This window comes from Galeopterus variegatus, unplaced genomic scaffold (assembly GCF_000696425.1).
Source record: "Galeopterus variegatus unplaced genomic scaffold, G_variegatus-3.0.2 Scaffold4199, whole genome shotgun sequence".
Taxonomy (NCBI): domain Eukaryota; kingdom Metazoa; phylum Chordata; class Mammalia; order Dermoptera; family Cynocephalidae; genus Galeopterus; species Galeopterus variegatus.
The window spans coordinates 35,463-52,996 of record NW_007730310.1 but is presented as its reverse complement, the minus strand read 5'-3'; the positions used below and the strand labels follow the sequence as shown (position 1 = coordinate 52,996).

The 17,534-nt window shown below is 37.7% G+C and overlaps 1 protein-coding gene across 1 annotated transcript in view; it reads right to left on the bottom strand.

Annotated features, from left to right (window-relative positions):
• PRRC1 (proline-rich coiled-coil 1) overlaps positions 1–17,138 on the bottom strand; it is a 32,986-nt gene extending 15,848 nt beyond the window's left edge. The window contains 6 exon segments of the mRNA XM_008586985.1: positions 1,213–1,376; positions 5,324–5,426; positions 8,563–8,768; positions 9,319–9,684; positions 11,390–11,512; positions 16,993–17,138. Of these exon segments, the coding sequence (XP_008585207.1) occupies positions 1,213–1,376; positions 5,324–5,426; positions 8,563–8,768; positions 9,319–9,684; positions 11,390–11,492 (942 nt within the window). The 5' untranslated portion in view covers positions 11,493–11,512; positions 16,993–17,138.
• Positions 17,139–17,534: the final 396 nt, after the last annotated feature.

Genomic DNA, 17,534 nt, shown 5'->3' with positions numbered 1-17,534 from the left:
CTAGTTCTAGACATATTACGTCTGAGATATTCAAGTACAGTTGCCAAAAAGCCAACTTTTATATGTCAAGAGTTTATGAGAGGTCTCAGCTGGAGATACAAGTTGGAAACTGTCAGCACATAAATGGCATTGAAAGCTATAGGTTGGCATGAGGTTACCAAGGGAGTGAATGGACAAGAAAATGGGACTATCAGGAGGGTGGCGAGACAAGGAGGAACCAGCAAAGGAAGCACGGAAGATACAACCAACCAGTGAAGTAGGAAAAAACCAAAAGTGTGGTATCCCGGAAATCAAGTAAAAAAGCATGGAAGAAGACTGCTTGATCAAGTGTCTCAAAAGCTGCTGACCAGTCAAATAAGATGGACAACGCTGGTGACTTGGAGGGTACTCTCAGTGGAGGGGTGGGAGGGAGAGTCTCACAGGGGTGAGTTTAAGAGAAGGCAAAAAGAAGAATTAGAGAACAGTGCTGGCAGCTCTTGGGGGAGTTCTGCTGCAAAAAGAAGCAACGTAAGGTAGTAGATGACAGGGAAAGTGAGGCCAAAGAATTTGCTGGGGTTTCCTTTGATTTATTTTTGTTTTTTAAGGTAGGAGAGATGTTGGTAGGCCAATAAGCTGTTCATCTGTTCTTGCATTATTGTATGCTGGTAACAATATAATAGAACAGGGAAAGTGAGGCCAAAGAATTTGCTGGGGTTTCCTTTGATTTATTTTTGTTTTTTAAGGTAGGAGAGATGTTTGTAGGCCAATAAGCTGTTCATCTGTTCTTGCATTATTGTATGCTGGTAACAATATAATAGAAAGCATTTCACACAAATGAAAGAGAGGGCAAAATTTCTAGAACTACAATATGTTACATATTATTAACAATGATAATAAAAAGCTTATGAGTTTCAAAGGATATTATAATTTCAGTAATTGATTTGAATGTTAGTACTGGGTTAAGATCTCTTTTAGCAATAACTACTCTTTTTGTGCTCTCTGAATATGTTTCTTTCCCTCTCTTAATAATCAAAACCTATCTTAGATTTCTTTAAATCAAAACTCCACCATATCTTCATCTTACTACAGAGTTGTCTACCTAAAAGCAAAGCTGATCATTATTACAGTATGTAAAAACCCATTAGCTCCATATAGACTACAGGATTATTATTAGAATTATGAAAAAATTAACTGCCTGTTTCCACATCCTGAAAAAGGTGTTCTATTACTCACTTTTAATCCAGCTGCATAGCCCACTGGCTGTGGGGCAATACTGGACTGTCCAGCTTCCCCTACAACCACAGCTAAGCCAAAGACCTCCTGGAAGGCATCCCGGACAGCAGCAATTTTTACTTCTTTATTTGAGGTTACTACAATATCCAGTTCACCTCCAGATTCTAAAAAGATCAAAAGAAAATTTCAATTCCAAATTAAAATAAAGAAATTCTCATAATTACTACCATACCATGTGCTAACATTTTATTTACATAATTATTACCAACCTTATAAAACCATGCAAAATACAGATCATCTTCTTTCTTATATAGTTGTGGAAACTGAGGCTGAAAAAGTCTAGCTCAACGACTTAGTGCTAACATCAGGACTCAAACCTAGGTCTGTCAGACTCTAAAACCCTCCTTTCCCACATCTTCTGATATAACCAGACACATTTTCACCCTCTAATCTAACAACATTTTATTCCAACACATGCTTAGCCTTGTACTACCAACATTTCCTGAGTTTTAAAAATGGGAATTTAATGCATTATCTGAGGGAGTTTAATTTGCAAGTAGAAGATGGTACGTACATACCTTCTAATGGCTCTGAGTATCGGATCTGAGTATAATTACAGCACACATTTTTCTATATTCTGTGAAATATTGTTCTAGAATGTATTAGTGGCTGTGCCTGAAAATAGTATTTCTGACATCAAATAACTTTGGGAGATGCTACACACCATATTTCTTTCTTGAAAATTCATATGGCACATATCAACATCTCAACAATTCTGAGAAGTTAAAAATCATGACTTAACCCAGTACTTTCCACACTTAACCTGTTCATGGAATACTTTTTCAGCTTCTAATAATGGCACCTACAAAATGTTCTATACATACCAATTTGGAAAACGATGATATAGCACATATGTAACAGCTTATTTGTCTACTATACCCCTCTATTAGCCGTGTTTCTTTTTCTAATTAGTTAACATTGGATAGACACATTTATTGCATTTTTAAAGTTGCAAATCAAAATGGATTTTCTGCTGTTGGTTAATAAAAATAGACATAAAGTTTTCATTATATGCAAACTTCTAGCACCTTGTGAATGCCAGTTTCAGTCCTTCAGCTATGGAGCAATCATAGAAAGTAAATTTCTGGCTTGTGAAGTATAATATGTTACACATCTGTGATAATCTATTTACAGAAATGAAAATGAAGACTCTTACTGATGGTAAGTAATTTGTCAAGTTGTACAGAAGTTATGCACTAAACAAGGACTTCCATGAAATATACTTTTTATATAGAAATTAGTTTAAATGTGGGGGTCACCAAGCTTTTTTATTATACATCCCCATCACTTAAAAAAATACCAGAAATAAATTATTTATATTTTATAATAATACTGAAATAACATGTATAAAACTTGAAATGTTAAAAGGTTAAGATTAATAAAGTATCTGCAAACATTTTTAATTTTTCAATGACTTAAAAAACATGTACACTATTATTTCTAGACAGAACAATTTGACCAAAATGTTTCAGTATTTTTAAAAATCTTAGCTTAACATTTTGTGATACACTGAATTCAAAAGCCTGGTTCTAAGCACAGCATGCTTTGATACTTGGAATTAATGGCTATCACTGGTAGAAGAGATTTCTCATGAAGGCTATTCGTAATGTAAAACTTTTTGTCCCAGAAACTAGGCTGTTTTTCCCTGATAAACCATGTGGAACAGTTGAAGATATTTTCCAAATATTTGTGTTCTTTTAATCATGGATCCCTTTTCCCGATTGACATAATGTTCCACAGATCACATCTTTATTGAGAATTTCAGAAGTTACTAGACCCTACAGGCAATCAGTCACATAGGAGAGAAGAGGAAGAATATATATTTTTCTCAATTTTCCCCCATGTAGGACATATCTCTTAACCCTAGTTATGTACTGCTCTACTAAGCTTCAGCTCAAAAAACCTTTTCAATTTGTGATGAGTAGTCCTGCCTTTAATGATAATGAAGGGAGAATTAAAAGAATGTAGAAATTAGGGGCCGGCCAGGTGGCACACTGCTACAGTGCGCCGCTTGGGAGTGCGGTGGCACTCCCGCCGAGGGTTAGGATCCCACGTACAGACCGGTTCCCGTTCACTGGCTGAGCGAGGTACGGGCGCAACACCGAGGGCTGCAATCCCGTTGCCGGTCCCTGTCCGGTACGGGCGCGACACTGAGGGTTGCGATCCGTTGCCGGACACGAAAAAAGACGAAAAGAAAAAAAAAAAAAAGAATGTAGAAATTAAACTGTTAAAATCCATTTCTAATAGTTCTCGTGCTTTCTTGATGCATTTGAAATTGTTACATCAAGTGATTTCTAGAATAGTTGTATAAAAATGCCATAAATTTTACTGTGATCAGAATGGTGTTACTTTTGCTGTCAGTAAAGTGTCAGCTTTTTCACACTCAGTTTTAATCCTTTTTAAAGCTAACTTATTAAGGTTATATGCTTATGATGTTCGCTAGTAATAGAAATTTCATTTCTGTAATCTTTATTTTTCCCCCCTTCGTTTTAAGCCTTTTTCTTGATGTGGAGACTACTGGCTTGAGAAACTGTCCTGGGTTTGAGTACTGGCTTTGTCACTTACTAGCTTCGTTAAATTAGGGAAGTTAACTGAGCTTGTTTTTTGTAGAAAAATACCTGCCACCTCATATGGCTTGTTCTAAGGATTAAATGAGATAATTGCTTTCATATTCTAACACAGTACAGCCATTAGAACAGCAAGAGCTCCAAAAAATATTAATTCCTTTCCTTCCTTCATTCAAAATACAAACTTGTGAAGAAAAGAATACATGTGAATTTAGTATGGCAAACTTGACTATTATGAATATATGAAATCAGTATGAATGGTGTAGTCCAACACAAGGAACACTTCAGCTGATTTAATTCTTGATTCAATTTTCTTTTTTTTTTTTTTTAAAAAGATGACCGGTAAGGGGATCTTAACTCTTGACTTGGTATTGTCATCACCACGCTCAGCCAGTGAGCAAACCGGCCATCCCTTTATGGGATCCGAACCCGGGGCCTTGGTGTTATCAGCACCGCACTCTACCGAGTGAGCCATGGGCCGGCCCTCTTGATTCAACTTTCTACTTCAAGGGTAGCAAAATAGCTAAGCATAAAAAAAAAAATCAGACATGTTCAATCTAGCTATACCAAGCTGTGGTGACCTAGGACAATAACATACATCTCTCTGAATCCAGGTTTCCCATCCAAAACTTGAGAAAAATAATATCTACTTTGCAGAGCATTTGTGCGAATTAATGCCTGGCAGAACATGCATTCTATAAATGGTACTTAATCACTGCTAGATCTTATCCTTTGACATTAACTATGCAGTAAACTACCAACACAGTCAAAACTCGTAAAAGCTATTGGCTTTTTATCGCCACTGAAAATCTCTGTTCATATACCTTCTGCACAACTTTGGCTTGTAAATTATCTTCTATGGGATTACTAATAATTTGTCACTGATCCTGGTAAGCAATGATGTTTTTTGACCCATCAGATATGTACATAAAAAACTATATTAACAGAAAGTATCTCTATGTCAACTGTCTGGAGGATTCTTGGTGATGAGGGTTCAAAGGTGGCTGAAACAGCTTTCCCCAAAAACCTAGCAATCCAATATTATTAATAACTAGATTAACTTCTTCTAAACATATTATTCCTGAATTACACATAAACACAATTTATTAAAATAGATAACTGGAGAAATGTAAAAACCAAGTAGGAACAAAGTATCACCTCAGATGTCAGCAGTGAATAAAGTAAAATGCATACAAAGCTATGCCAATTTACAATTAAAATCAGTAAGTATACTAATAATTCATATTGTTTTCCCTTCTCCGAAGTACATTCTGTGGATTTTTCAAAATTTATTTAATGGTGACTAAAAGAAGATGAATTAGTAACACCAAAAACTAAAATTGAGAATCAATTTAATGCAAGAATATAAGAGAAATTTTCACTGATTACATGACCAGTGGAAATGAACTAAGAATTACAATTAGTGGCTGACGACACACACTTTAAAAAAATATGGCAGATACTGGTCTAACTTATGTACATACTGATATATGGAGCCATGCCAGGATCCAGCGTTGTAATCATGCTTTCTACTGAATGTTTTGTCTTATCTAGCACAGATTTCACCATAGGATTCCCAGCCACACCCTGCATAAAACAAATTAACATATAAATACTCATGCCAAGCAAAGAAAATCATGATCTTTATGACTGTGAAGGAAGTTTTTTTAAAGTTTCCAATAGATCACAGACCAGTACTTTTATAAAATATAAGAAAAACAAGGTCATGACAACATCAAATTGCTATTGTCTAAGTGGTTCTCTCAATTTATCTTCCTATCACATCACAAATTCATATCAATGGGCAACCTAGCAGCAGTACGCAGACCACACTTTGAGTCATACTGGCCTGGAAAGCATGATATACTACATATATTTATATGTGTATGTGCGTGTGTGTATATATATTTATCTCATTTATGAATATATATATATTTCACTTCTATTTATTTATTTACATACAAGATTAGGCAAAACTAGTCCTTCAGAGTCCCAAATAAGACTGTAATCTTTACAGAGATTTTACAGAGACTGTAATGTTTACAGAGGTCCATACTTTGTTCCTTAATTAAAAAAAATAAAAATAATAAAAATACCTCTCATCTTTACTCCCCAGAACAGTTACTTATTACCTTAATACGTAACATTTTGCTATGGTCTATTAAAGTTTCTTCTTTTTCTTCCTGTTTTTTGTTTTGTTCATTCCCAAACCCTCTTTTTAGCCAGACCTATTCCTTTGGATTCTTGGAACTGCACTATTAGACAGGAGAAACCAAGTCTAACTGCTTCCATCTTGTGCTACACTTCTCACAAGGTAAAAGGCACTCGCGAGAACAGGGCCTCCTGAGGTGGTATCTGACTAACAGGCCATGATTCTCCCTCTTCTAACCAACCATAAACAGGTGATGCAGGGAAAGATGTGTTCATAACACTAAAATTTAGGGCTGTCGACCAACTTTATGCTGAATACTGCCAGAGTTGCTACTATTTACAAGCCCTGTAGAGTTGAACTGGGTATTATAACTGGTAACTGACCCACTGACACATGCTCTCAATAAGGGAGAGAAAAAGTTACAGTCCCTATACAAACACAACTTCTTACAATTACAGAGGAATATAAAAAAGCAAGTTTAGAAAAATGCCATATTCCTGAAACAAGAAGCTCACAAATCCCATAAATCAGTTAACTACCCACCAATTAAAAAATATGCTTAATACATACAATGAAATTGCAAACAAACCCTCAGCAGAATACTGGGGAGAAACTTGGCAAAATGATTCCAAAATTAATGGAGAAAAATAAACGGGAAAGACCAGCAAAGAAAATTTTTGAAGAAAAGAGACATCAGAAAATTTATACAACCAAATACTGATACGCACCTTGATGAACGCAAAGACCTAACTGCTCTTTCTATCTTGGTCATCACTGAATGCTCTCCACCCTCACCTCAGCACAGGGCAGGCTTTCAATACATGTCAGTAAATAAATGGACATATGATAATAAACGATAATTAAAACAGTGTGCTATTATTGCAAGGCAGGCAGGGAGCAGAGATTGGAATAGAATACAGAGCCCAGAAACTGACTTTAACACATAATTTAGTAACTAAGATAAAAGTGACATATCAAATCAGTGCGATATGATGTCAAAACAGTATATTAAGTTCAAAGAAATTCAAGTTTGACCTCTACCTCATATAATAAAGTAAATATCAGCTATATTAAACTGTTAAGTATAAAAAAATGAAACCACAAAAGAGCTAGAAAAAATCATAGAAAAACACTTATCATATCCTGTGACAGGAAAAGGTCTTTTTTAGCATAAAAACAAACAAAAAAGTTTGAAAAGAAAAAGAGAACGATAAAAATGACTTCTGAAAATTTACGAACTTCTGTGTCAAAAAAAATTAAAATATAAACTAAAAACAGAGAAAACTGCAACATATTCTTACTATGATAAGAACTTTATGAATTCATTGAGAAGAAAATCAACCAATTTAAAACTGGGCAAAGAACACGAAAAAAGAATTCACAAAAGAAAAGTAGAAGTGGCTAAAAAATCACATGAAAAATGTTCAAATTCAAGAGAAAAAAACATGCAAGCTATTTTATAAAACGAGATATTATTTTTTGACTACCAAATCAGAAAATATTGTATTTAAAATTAATAATCACGCTGGCAAGTGAAAAATGCTGGAACAGTGTATTTTGGTATAATCTTCCTAGAGAGCAATACGTATTGATAATTTTTTAAATGTTCACTCAGACATTCATCAGGTATTAACCTTACGAAACAGAGATGCCCATAAAGATTTACATACAAGAGTGCTTCACAGTTTTACGGATGAGAATTAAAATTAGAAGAGCTCTATTGTACAACATGGTGACTATTGGTAATAACAATGTATTATATTCTTGAAAATCACTAAGAAAATAGATTTTAAGTTTTCTCACCACAATAAATGATCCACGTGAGATAATGCATACATCAATTAGGGAATTTAGCCACTCACAATGTATACATATTCCAAAACATCGAGTTTTACATAATAAATATATACAAATTTTATTCATCAATTAAAATAATTATTTTTAAAAAGAATTATAATTAGAAAACACCCAAACAGGTTGAGTATCCCTTATCCTAAATGCTTGGAACCAGAAGTGTTTCAGATTTCAGATCTTTTCAGATTCTGGAATATTTATATTACACTTACCAGTTCAGCATCTCTACTCCAAAAATCCAAAATCCAAAAGATCCAAAATCCAAAAATCTAAGTGACATGTCAGTACTCAAAATCAGGTCAGTGCTCAAAAACTTTCGAATTTTGGAGCATTTCGGATTTCAGATTTTCAGATTAAGGATATCAACCTGTAGCAGATTAGCAAAATAAAACATAAGAAATAAATGCAACAGCATGTATGGCAAAGCAGCCTTTAAAAAAAAAAAAACATTTGTGAAGAACATTTCATGGCTGTGAAGATATTCATGATATATGCTAGGTAAAGACAAACAAAAAACACAAAATAGTGTCCATGTCACTACTCCAATTTGATTTCTATCAGAAGAATAGGTACATCTACGTACATATGCATAGTCAAAAGACTGAGAGCAACTACAGAAAACTTATGCCATCTCATATTTTCAAAATTTTCTCTAATGAACATCTACTAGTTTTATAACTAGAAAATTAAATAATTTTTAGAGTAAATACTCCTTACCTTAATAAAACCCCAGATTCCACCAGCAGATGCTTCATCCTGACCTCTATGAATTCTAGGATCTTCTTGTTCCTCTGGGAAAGTAATGGCTGATGTGGTTCCAGTTCCCTGTGCCAGAGATGTCAAACTGGCTTGCTGAGTAATAGGAGGTGGCATAATACCTAGTTAATGGCAAAAATTTTAATATGTGTAATTTATTCCATTAACTTTTTCCATAAAAAGACACAACATATGAGATAGGTAGCTCAAAACAGCTTTAATAATGTAACTACATACTCAGGCATTTTGAGATTGAGTTATGAACTCAAAGAATAACCCAAACCTTTATAAAATGAAATGAGACAGAATTCCAAAAAAGAAATTTCTTTCCTTTTACATAAGCTTACACCAAATGTCCTGTAAATGGACAAATAATATATATCAAAAAGTTCTTTATATTTGTTCTGTTTAGCATGTGGATGTGGACAGCTATTGTTCTGATCTCTTTAATACGTAAAAATAATTGAGCACTCAAGTCCATCATATAAAAGCATGTAACAATTACTGTTATCACTTTAACTTAAAAAGAAAATTCACATATATATACATATGGGTATAGTATGTGTACTCAGCAATAAATTTTATTTGTAAAGGTAGACAAGTAGGGGCTGGCCCGTGGCTCACTCGGTAGAGTGTGGTGCTGATAACACCAAGGCCACAGGTTTGGATCCCATATAGGGATGGCCGGTTAGCTCACTGGGTGAGCATGGTGCTGACAACACCAAGTCAAGGGTTAAGATCCCCTTACTGGTCATCTTTTTGTAATGTCATAAGTTGAACCAACAGAAAATCCTGATATAGGAGGACCCGAAGAGGGTGCAGATAAAAGAGCACTAGGGGCGGAAGGGGAAGTTGAAAAGTTGGGTAAAGGAGGACTACTGAAGGCAACAGGCGTTGACTGAGAAACAGGAGGTGGTAAAGTAGTTACAAGTGGTGGAACAGAAGGAACTGGTGAAGGAGACACAAAAGGTAACGATGCCGAAGGCCCCACAGGAGGAAGGGACGGCAGAGGAGTAGAACACACATGCGGCGGCAAGGACTCCACCGAGGACACATTTGGAGAAGAAAAAGAACTGGTTGCAGCTAGAAAAAAGTGAAGAGGATAAAAACATGGTGATGCTTATTATTTCATTTTCAAACTCTTATTACTTTCTTCTTGCAAAATTTTTAAATTTAACAGACCATATTCCAAGATCTACTTTAAAACGTGTAAGTTAAAATATACAATATATATTACCGAGTGCAAATGACTTTCAGTGCTCATTAAGTCAAAGTAGCTATGTCAACAAAATGAAGAGACAACCTACAGAATAGGAGAAAATGTTTGCAAACTACACCAGACAAGGGGCTAATACCCAAAATAGATAAGGGAACTTAAACAACTAACAGCAAAAAAAACAAATAACCTAAAAAATGGACAAAGGACCTGAACAGACAATTCTCAAAAGAAGACAGAAACAGCCAACAGGCACGTGAAAAAAACACTCAACATCAACAATCATTAGGGAAATGAAAATTAAAACCACAATGAGATATTATCTCACTCCAGTTAGAATGGCCATTATCAAAACAAAAAATAACAAATGCTGGCGAGGATGTGAAAAAAAGGAACTGTCCTACATTGCTGGTGGGAGTATAAATTGGTACAGCCACTGTGGAAAACAGGTTCTTCAGAGAACTGAAAACAGATCTACCTTACAACCCAACTCTCCCCCTACTGGGTATGCACCCAAAGGAAATGTTATCAATATATCAAAAAGACAACTGCACTCCCATGTTCATCACAGCACTATTCACAATAGCCAAGAGATGGAATCAACCTAAAAGTCCATCAACAGGGCTGGCCAGTTAGCTCAGTTGGTGAGAGCACAGCACTACAACACCAAGGTTGAGAGTTTGGATCCCCATACCAGCCAGCCACCAAAAAAAAAGAAAAAACAAAAATCCATCAATAGATGAATGGATAAAAAAACTGAGGTATACATACACAATGGAATACTACTCAGCTATACAAGAAAAATGTTATCCTATCATTTGCACCAATATGGATGGAATTGGAAACCATCATGTTAAGTGAAGTAAGTCAGGCACAAAAAGACAAATACTACAAGATATCACTTGTATATGGAATAATAAGTGTTTCTCATAGAAGTAGAGAATAGAATAATGGTTTCCAGAGGTGGGGAGGTAGGAGGAGGAAAAGTGGTGGATTAATGGGTACAAAACTATGCTATCTACCCTAAGTAAATCACTGTGCAGTATATGCATGTATTGAAACAACACACTGAACCCCACAAACATGTACAAGTAGATGTTAAAATATTTTGAATAAAAAAAATAGCTATATGAAATTAAATTACAGCATTGCTCATAATCTTGTTTTTTGATTCATTTATTTTGGTGTGTTTATAATAAAATAAAGCCATTTTCCATTCCTAGTTTGAGCATAAAAACCTACACATTGAAGGCTCAAAAAGGCTAATCACCACAAAGTCACAGAACATTAGACAGAGCTAGCACATGTTTTTTAAGACATTTTTGTCATCATAAGAAAGATCATTTATATGAATATAAAGAAAAGCCTCCCTAAAGCAAAACATCAATGTTTTCTTACTTTAAGTGAAAATGACTATTTCTTTCTACTTTTTAAATAAAAAAGGCCATTTCTCTTCATCCTGACAAAGATTAGAGTTCTAATATATCCATTCTTTTTAAATTGACTCTGAGAAAAGATAACAGTATCTTCACTATATCCAAAACACAGTAGACGTTAGACAACTATATACACCTGAAGGAACTGGTGTAGAATTCATAGCAGTAGCAGCCAGTCCTGCAGGATTTGGTGGAGGAGTCCCAGGTGGCGTTGTCTCTATTCCACTCTCTTCCATCATCTTTCTTCTATTATGGTATACTGTAAAAACATAAAAACGTAATAAATGTTACACAGTAACCAAAAGCGTATTTTGAAAGCTTGTTTGAAGAATAATTAAAAGAATAATCATCATGAGACAGATGTCAGCCTTTACTGTTTATAATGCAATTTAATTCCAGGTGAAGAGCTTGTCAAAATTCCTAAAACAATCTATGAGAATATTTAATATGAAAATAATCTGTGACATGTCCATATACATCGTTTATAATTGAGAAATAATTTTATGTTAGCTACTAATTAATTATCCAAAATGTTTTAAATAGTAAATCACTAATTTTATTTCTGCCACATGAATGCATGATAGAGTTATGTCTAAACTTCAGTCACTACATTTAAAATAAAAATAAAATATTTAATGCATTTTTGAAACCCTTCTTCTTCCCTCAGAAGGCATTGTATGTGGGCTATTCGTGTTAACATTAAAAAAATTAAAAGGTGTGTTAGACTTAATAAACACATTAATTCCCAATTTTCCTAGTTTATATTTTAAAGCATACCTGGTAATAGCTAAATGATGTCTCAGATTTTAGAAAAGTTAACTATAGCAAAAATGCCACTAGATAGCAGGGTCCTACCAGATGACAATGGATTATAAAATATGGAAAAACTTCCTTAAAAATTACAAATTTTCATATCCACTTCAAGTATAAAACCAACTTCTAAATATGCCAAATTTGTTTTTGATGTTCTTACGCATTTAACAAATATTCAGTGGAGGTCAACTGCTCGCCAAGCACTATCACTGGGTCCTCTGGATATACAACCGTTAGCGAAAACAAACAGGATACTTACAGTCAACCACAGGAAACAATTAAATAACAATACCAATATGCAATGAACCATAGCCTGAATTATGCGCTCTAAAGGTAAAAAACACAGTTCTGTTTGACAGAATATGATTATGACTTGGAGGTCAGGAAAGGAAGGGTACCCCAAAGTCACAAATAAACTAAGATCTGAAGATAAGCTGAAATTAATTAGGCAAAGGAAAGGAGATAAAGAAGGCAGATTGCAGAAAAAAGTGAATATATAGCAAGTATAAAGGCCCTTTAAGCTAGAGGGAACAAGACACATTCAAGAAAACCCATGTGGCAGGGGACACAAAAGAAGAATGAAAACTGGAGAGATAAGCAGGAGCCCAGATCAAGTAATTTTTTAATTATTTTTTTTAATTAACACATAATAATTGTATATATTTACAGGGTACATAGTAATATTTCAATACACATATACTATGTGTGATGATAAAATCAGGGCAATTAGCATAGCCATCACGACAAACATTTATCATTTCTTTGTGTTGAGAACATTCAAACTCCTCTCCTCTAGCCATTTGAAAATACACAATAAATTATTATTAATTACAGTCACCTTGCACTACTATAGAACACTGAAACTTATTCTTCCTATCTAGCTATAAGTTTGTATCCATTAACCAATCTATCCCTATCCTCCCTCCCCCCCCCACCCTTCCCGGTAGCATATTTAGCTTTTAACTTCATGAAGAAATTTTAAATTTACAAAAGATGCAAAAATAGAGTTCTTGAGTACTCCAAACCCAGCTTCTCTTCATAACAGCATCTTACATAACTATAGTACAACGGTCAAACCCAGGAAATTGACATTTAGCACAATACTATTAACTAAACCACAGACCTTATCTGAATTTCACCCATTTTTACATTCACACGTGTGTGTGTGTGTGTGTGTGTGTGTGTGTATGTGTAGTTCTATGAAGAAGTTTCATCACATGCACAGACTTGTATAACCACCACAATAGGGATACGGCACTGTTCCATCACTCCAAGGAAACACCCTTATGCTACTCCTCTGTCACAACCTCCTACCAACCATAAGCCCTGGCAACCACTGATCTGTTCTCTATTATTTTCTCATTCCATGAATGTTACATAAATAGAATCATATAGCATATAACCTTCTGAGATTGGGTTTTTTTCACACTGCATAATGCTTTTATGATTCGTCCAAGTTGTTACATGTATCAACAGTTGGTTCTGGGCTGGCCCATTAGCTCAATTGTTTAGAGCACTGTGTTGTAACACCAAGGTCAAGGGTTCGAATCCCCTCACAGACAGCCAACCACCCTCCCAAATAAAGCTGGTTCTTTTTTATTGCTTAATAGTACTGCACTGTGTAGATGTACCACAGTTTATTACCTGTTTATTTACCTGTTGAAGGACACTTAGGCTGCTTCCAGTTATTGGTGGTTCATATTTGTGTTTCAAAAAGATTCCTTTGACCCAGGTATGTAGATTGGGTCACTGGGCAGAGAAAGAGTATAGAGATCATTAAAAAGTACTTCAAAAAGGAGGTGATAACAACCTAGATTAGCGATTCTCATAAGGCAGAGGAAGTGATTATGCCTCCCAGGGGTCACTTGGAAATGTCTGGAGCCATTTTTGCTTGTCACAACTAGAGAGGTGCTACTGGCATCTAGCAGGTAGAGGTTAGGGATACTGCTTCAAATCCTTTAGTGCACACCCCACCCACAAGAATTATCTGGCCCCAAATGTCAATAGGGCCAAAGCTGAGAAACCCTAAGGTGATGGTAGTGAAGATGGAGAAGAGTGGGTAGATTCAAGAAATGTTTAGGGCCGGCCCGGTGGCGCACTGGATAAGTGCGCCACTTGGGAAGCGCGGTGGCGCTCCCACCCGAGGGTTTGGATCCCACATACAGACCGGTTCCCGCTCACTGGCTGAGCGAGGCGCGGGAGCAACACTGAGGGTTGCGATCCCGTTGCCGGTCAGCGCCACCGCGCTTCCCAAGTGGCGCACTTATCCAGTGCGCCACCGGGCCGGCCCTAAACATAGCGCCACCGCGCTTCCCAAGTGGCGCACTTATCCAGTGCGCCACCGGGCCGGCCCTAAACATAGCGCCACCGCGCTTCCCAAGTGGCGCACTTATCCAGTGCGCCACCGGGCCGGCCCTAAACATAGCGCCACCGCGCTTCCCAAGTGGCGCACTTATCCAGTGCGCCACCGGGCCGGCCCTAAACATAGCGCCACCGCGCTTCCCAAGTGGCGCACTTATCCAGTGCGCCACCGGGCCGGCCCTAAACATAGCGCCACCGCGCTTCCCAAGTGGCGCACTTATCCAGTGCGCCACCGGGCCGGCCCTAAACATCACTGAGGGTTGCAATCCGTTGCCGGACACGGAAAAAGACAAAAAAAAAAAAAAGAAAGAAATGTTTAGATGGTAAAACTCAGTGACTGACTGGATATGGAGGCAGGGAGGGCAGAGGCCTTACTTGCACAAGTGGATAGAGAGTGGCACTATTCGCCATGATAGGGAAAACACAGAACAGTGCAAGAGGTCAAGGTGTTTGTTTGATATTGTCTTGGTGTGTGTATGGGGGGCGGTTATAAAGTGTTTAGTCTTTGACACGCTAAGTTTAAGCTCCTTGAAACGTCCAAGTAGAGACAGTGACTTGGTCGGAACCTTAGAAACCACATAAATGTGAGTGTCATCAGTGTACTGATGAGATTATCTAAGAAGAGAATACCAAGAGAAAAGAGAATATGACTCAAAACCAATGCTTGGTTTAGTCAGGTAGATGAGTTTGCACAGAATGAGATGAGCAGAAAAATAGGAAGAATACCAGGAGACTGTGGTGTCCAAAGGCCATAGAGTGTTTCAATGTAGGAACTGGCAACAATGTGAAATGCTATAGAAAAGACAAATACTATCTGACAAGTTCAATGGATTTGCCAAACTGAAAATGAATTTAGTGAAAACTGTTTCCATGGAAGGAGTGGGGATAGAAGCCAGTTTGAATTGGACTGAGGAGTGGGAGGTGAGACAAATAAGCAGAAAACTTTCAAAAAGTTTGGCTGTGAATGCAGAGGAAAGAGCTACAGCACTCATTAAAGGACAGGGATCCAGGGAGGCTAACTCCTTTCATTCAGTACCTATACACCAAAGGTAGGTAACCTGAGACAGAAATGCTCCTCCTGGGGATTTTATTATTCCTCACCAATGCTACCTAGTTTCTTCATCTCTTCATTTTTTAATGGATCATTCTTCCTACTACAGATGCCACCTAATCCTTACAATGGCTACAGGGAGTCATACTTAAAGATAATCCTGATCCCTACATTAACAAATGCGTTAGCAAAAGAACTTGTACAATCAATACAAAGCAATAACATGGAATAAGATCAATTTCTCTGTTTTTAAAAGCTTTACTATTTGAGAATCGGTGTAATGGCAATATTGGGGTAAATTTTGCATGTATAAACATAATACCTTCTACTAAAAAAAAACCTATTATAGAACAACAATGAAGCGTCAGAGTTGGTGAAGGTTTTAGGACTCACGTCTTGGTAAAAAAAAGTAGTATTAATGTATCGACATTAAAGAAAAAGTGAAGGAAATGACTTGGAAAATTGAATCCTGTCTCTGGCCAGATCCTGCTGTCCTAATTCGCTTGTGCCTTGGTTTTCTGTTTTAAAACAAACAAACAAAAAAAAGTGGATAGCTATTCTATAAGGATACAAGAAAACAAATGGAATAATGAAGCTTTAGTAAACTTTTAAAGCATTAAAAACAATTATTATTGTTCATGTGCTGGTGCCACATGATTGCCTCTACTACCAGTGAGCCCTAGAGCAGAGTCTGAGTTTTGTCTCTGCATTCTCAGCTATGATCCCCAAATAAACTTCCATAAATGCTCACTGAGTTAAATAGCGGCTGCACAGGAGAAATATCGGAATGTCAAAATAAGTCACGATCGTATAAATGTACATGTTGTTTCTTAAAATAACTACTTCGAATGACAAAAACTCTCTTGCATATAAATTCTGCCATACTAGGAAATCAGCTATCCTGCAAATTTGCCTAAAACAGGTCCCAAGAGCGAACAATGGGTCAAGAGTGCAAAAGTCCTCTGGAGCGGCACTAGGCACCGATGGAGGAGAGAAAATAAGCTTCCTCCCACTGCCCGTCCCCGCTATCGACTCCCGAGTCCCCAGGGCTGGAGCGGCCGAAAACTCCTGTTCCAGGAGACAGCAGCCTCCTCCCAGGTTCTGCCACGTCTCCAGGCCGGACTGGGCTGGGCTGGGCTAAGGTCCGCAGGCACTGGCCGCCGGTCTCTCTCCTGTGACTAGAGCGCTGGAAGGTGGAGCCAGATGACCAGGGGCTCCGGCCTCTGTAAGTACCGGGACGAGACCCCCGAACCTCACCTGCGGTGCAATCCGGGACGGGGACTGCTTGCCTTGCTATGCGCACCCCCGCCCAAAGCACCCCGCCTGCCCCCGCAGCATGCTCCCGCTGCACCCCGCATGCTCCCACAGACTTGGGGGCTCGGAAACGACCCCCGCATCCTGCGGCGCCGGCCCGCTCACGTTCCAAGGACTGTGCCCGTTGGGATCTGGCTTTGGCGCCCGCATCCCATGCCACCTCCCTCACGCACCCGCACCGCCGCCATGCTGATGCTCACCTGGGGTCCCGAGCAAGTGCCTGCGTGGCAGCTGAAAAGTGGGGGGACAGGGAGGCCGGAGTGTAGAACTAAGGCTCAGAGAAGACAAGGAAGATGCAGTCAGCAGCTCAGGTCCGCGCGTCCCCGCCTCCAAGATGGCCACCACCTGCGCATGCCCCTGAGGCTGCCACGTCGGCTCGCATCGCCCCGCCCCGCGCATCGCCCCGCCCCGCGCATCGCCCCGCCCCATATTTGGCTTGCTCTTCTATTCTACTGTCTTAAGGTAGAATGTTGAGTTGTTGGTTTGAGGTCTTTCTTCCTTAATGTAGGTGTTTACAATTATAAATTTCCCTCTAGGCACTGCTTAGTTACATCCCTTAAGTTTTATCTTGTGTCTTCATTTTCATTCATCTCCAAGTATTTCCTAATTTCTCTTGTGATTTCTTCTTTGACCCATTATCTTTTTTTTTTAAGAGTATTTGTACTGTCCAATTCAGTAGTCACACGTGGCTACTTAAATTTAAATTAATTAAATGTAATAAGAATTTTTGTTCTTCAGTCAT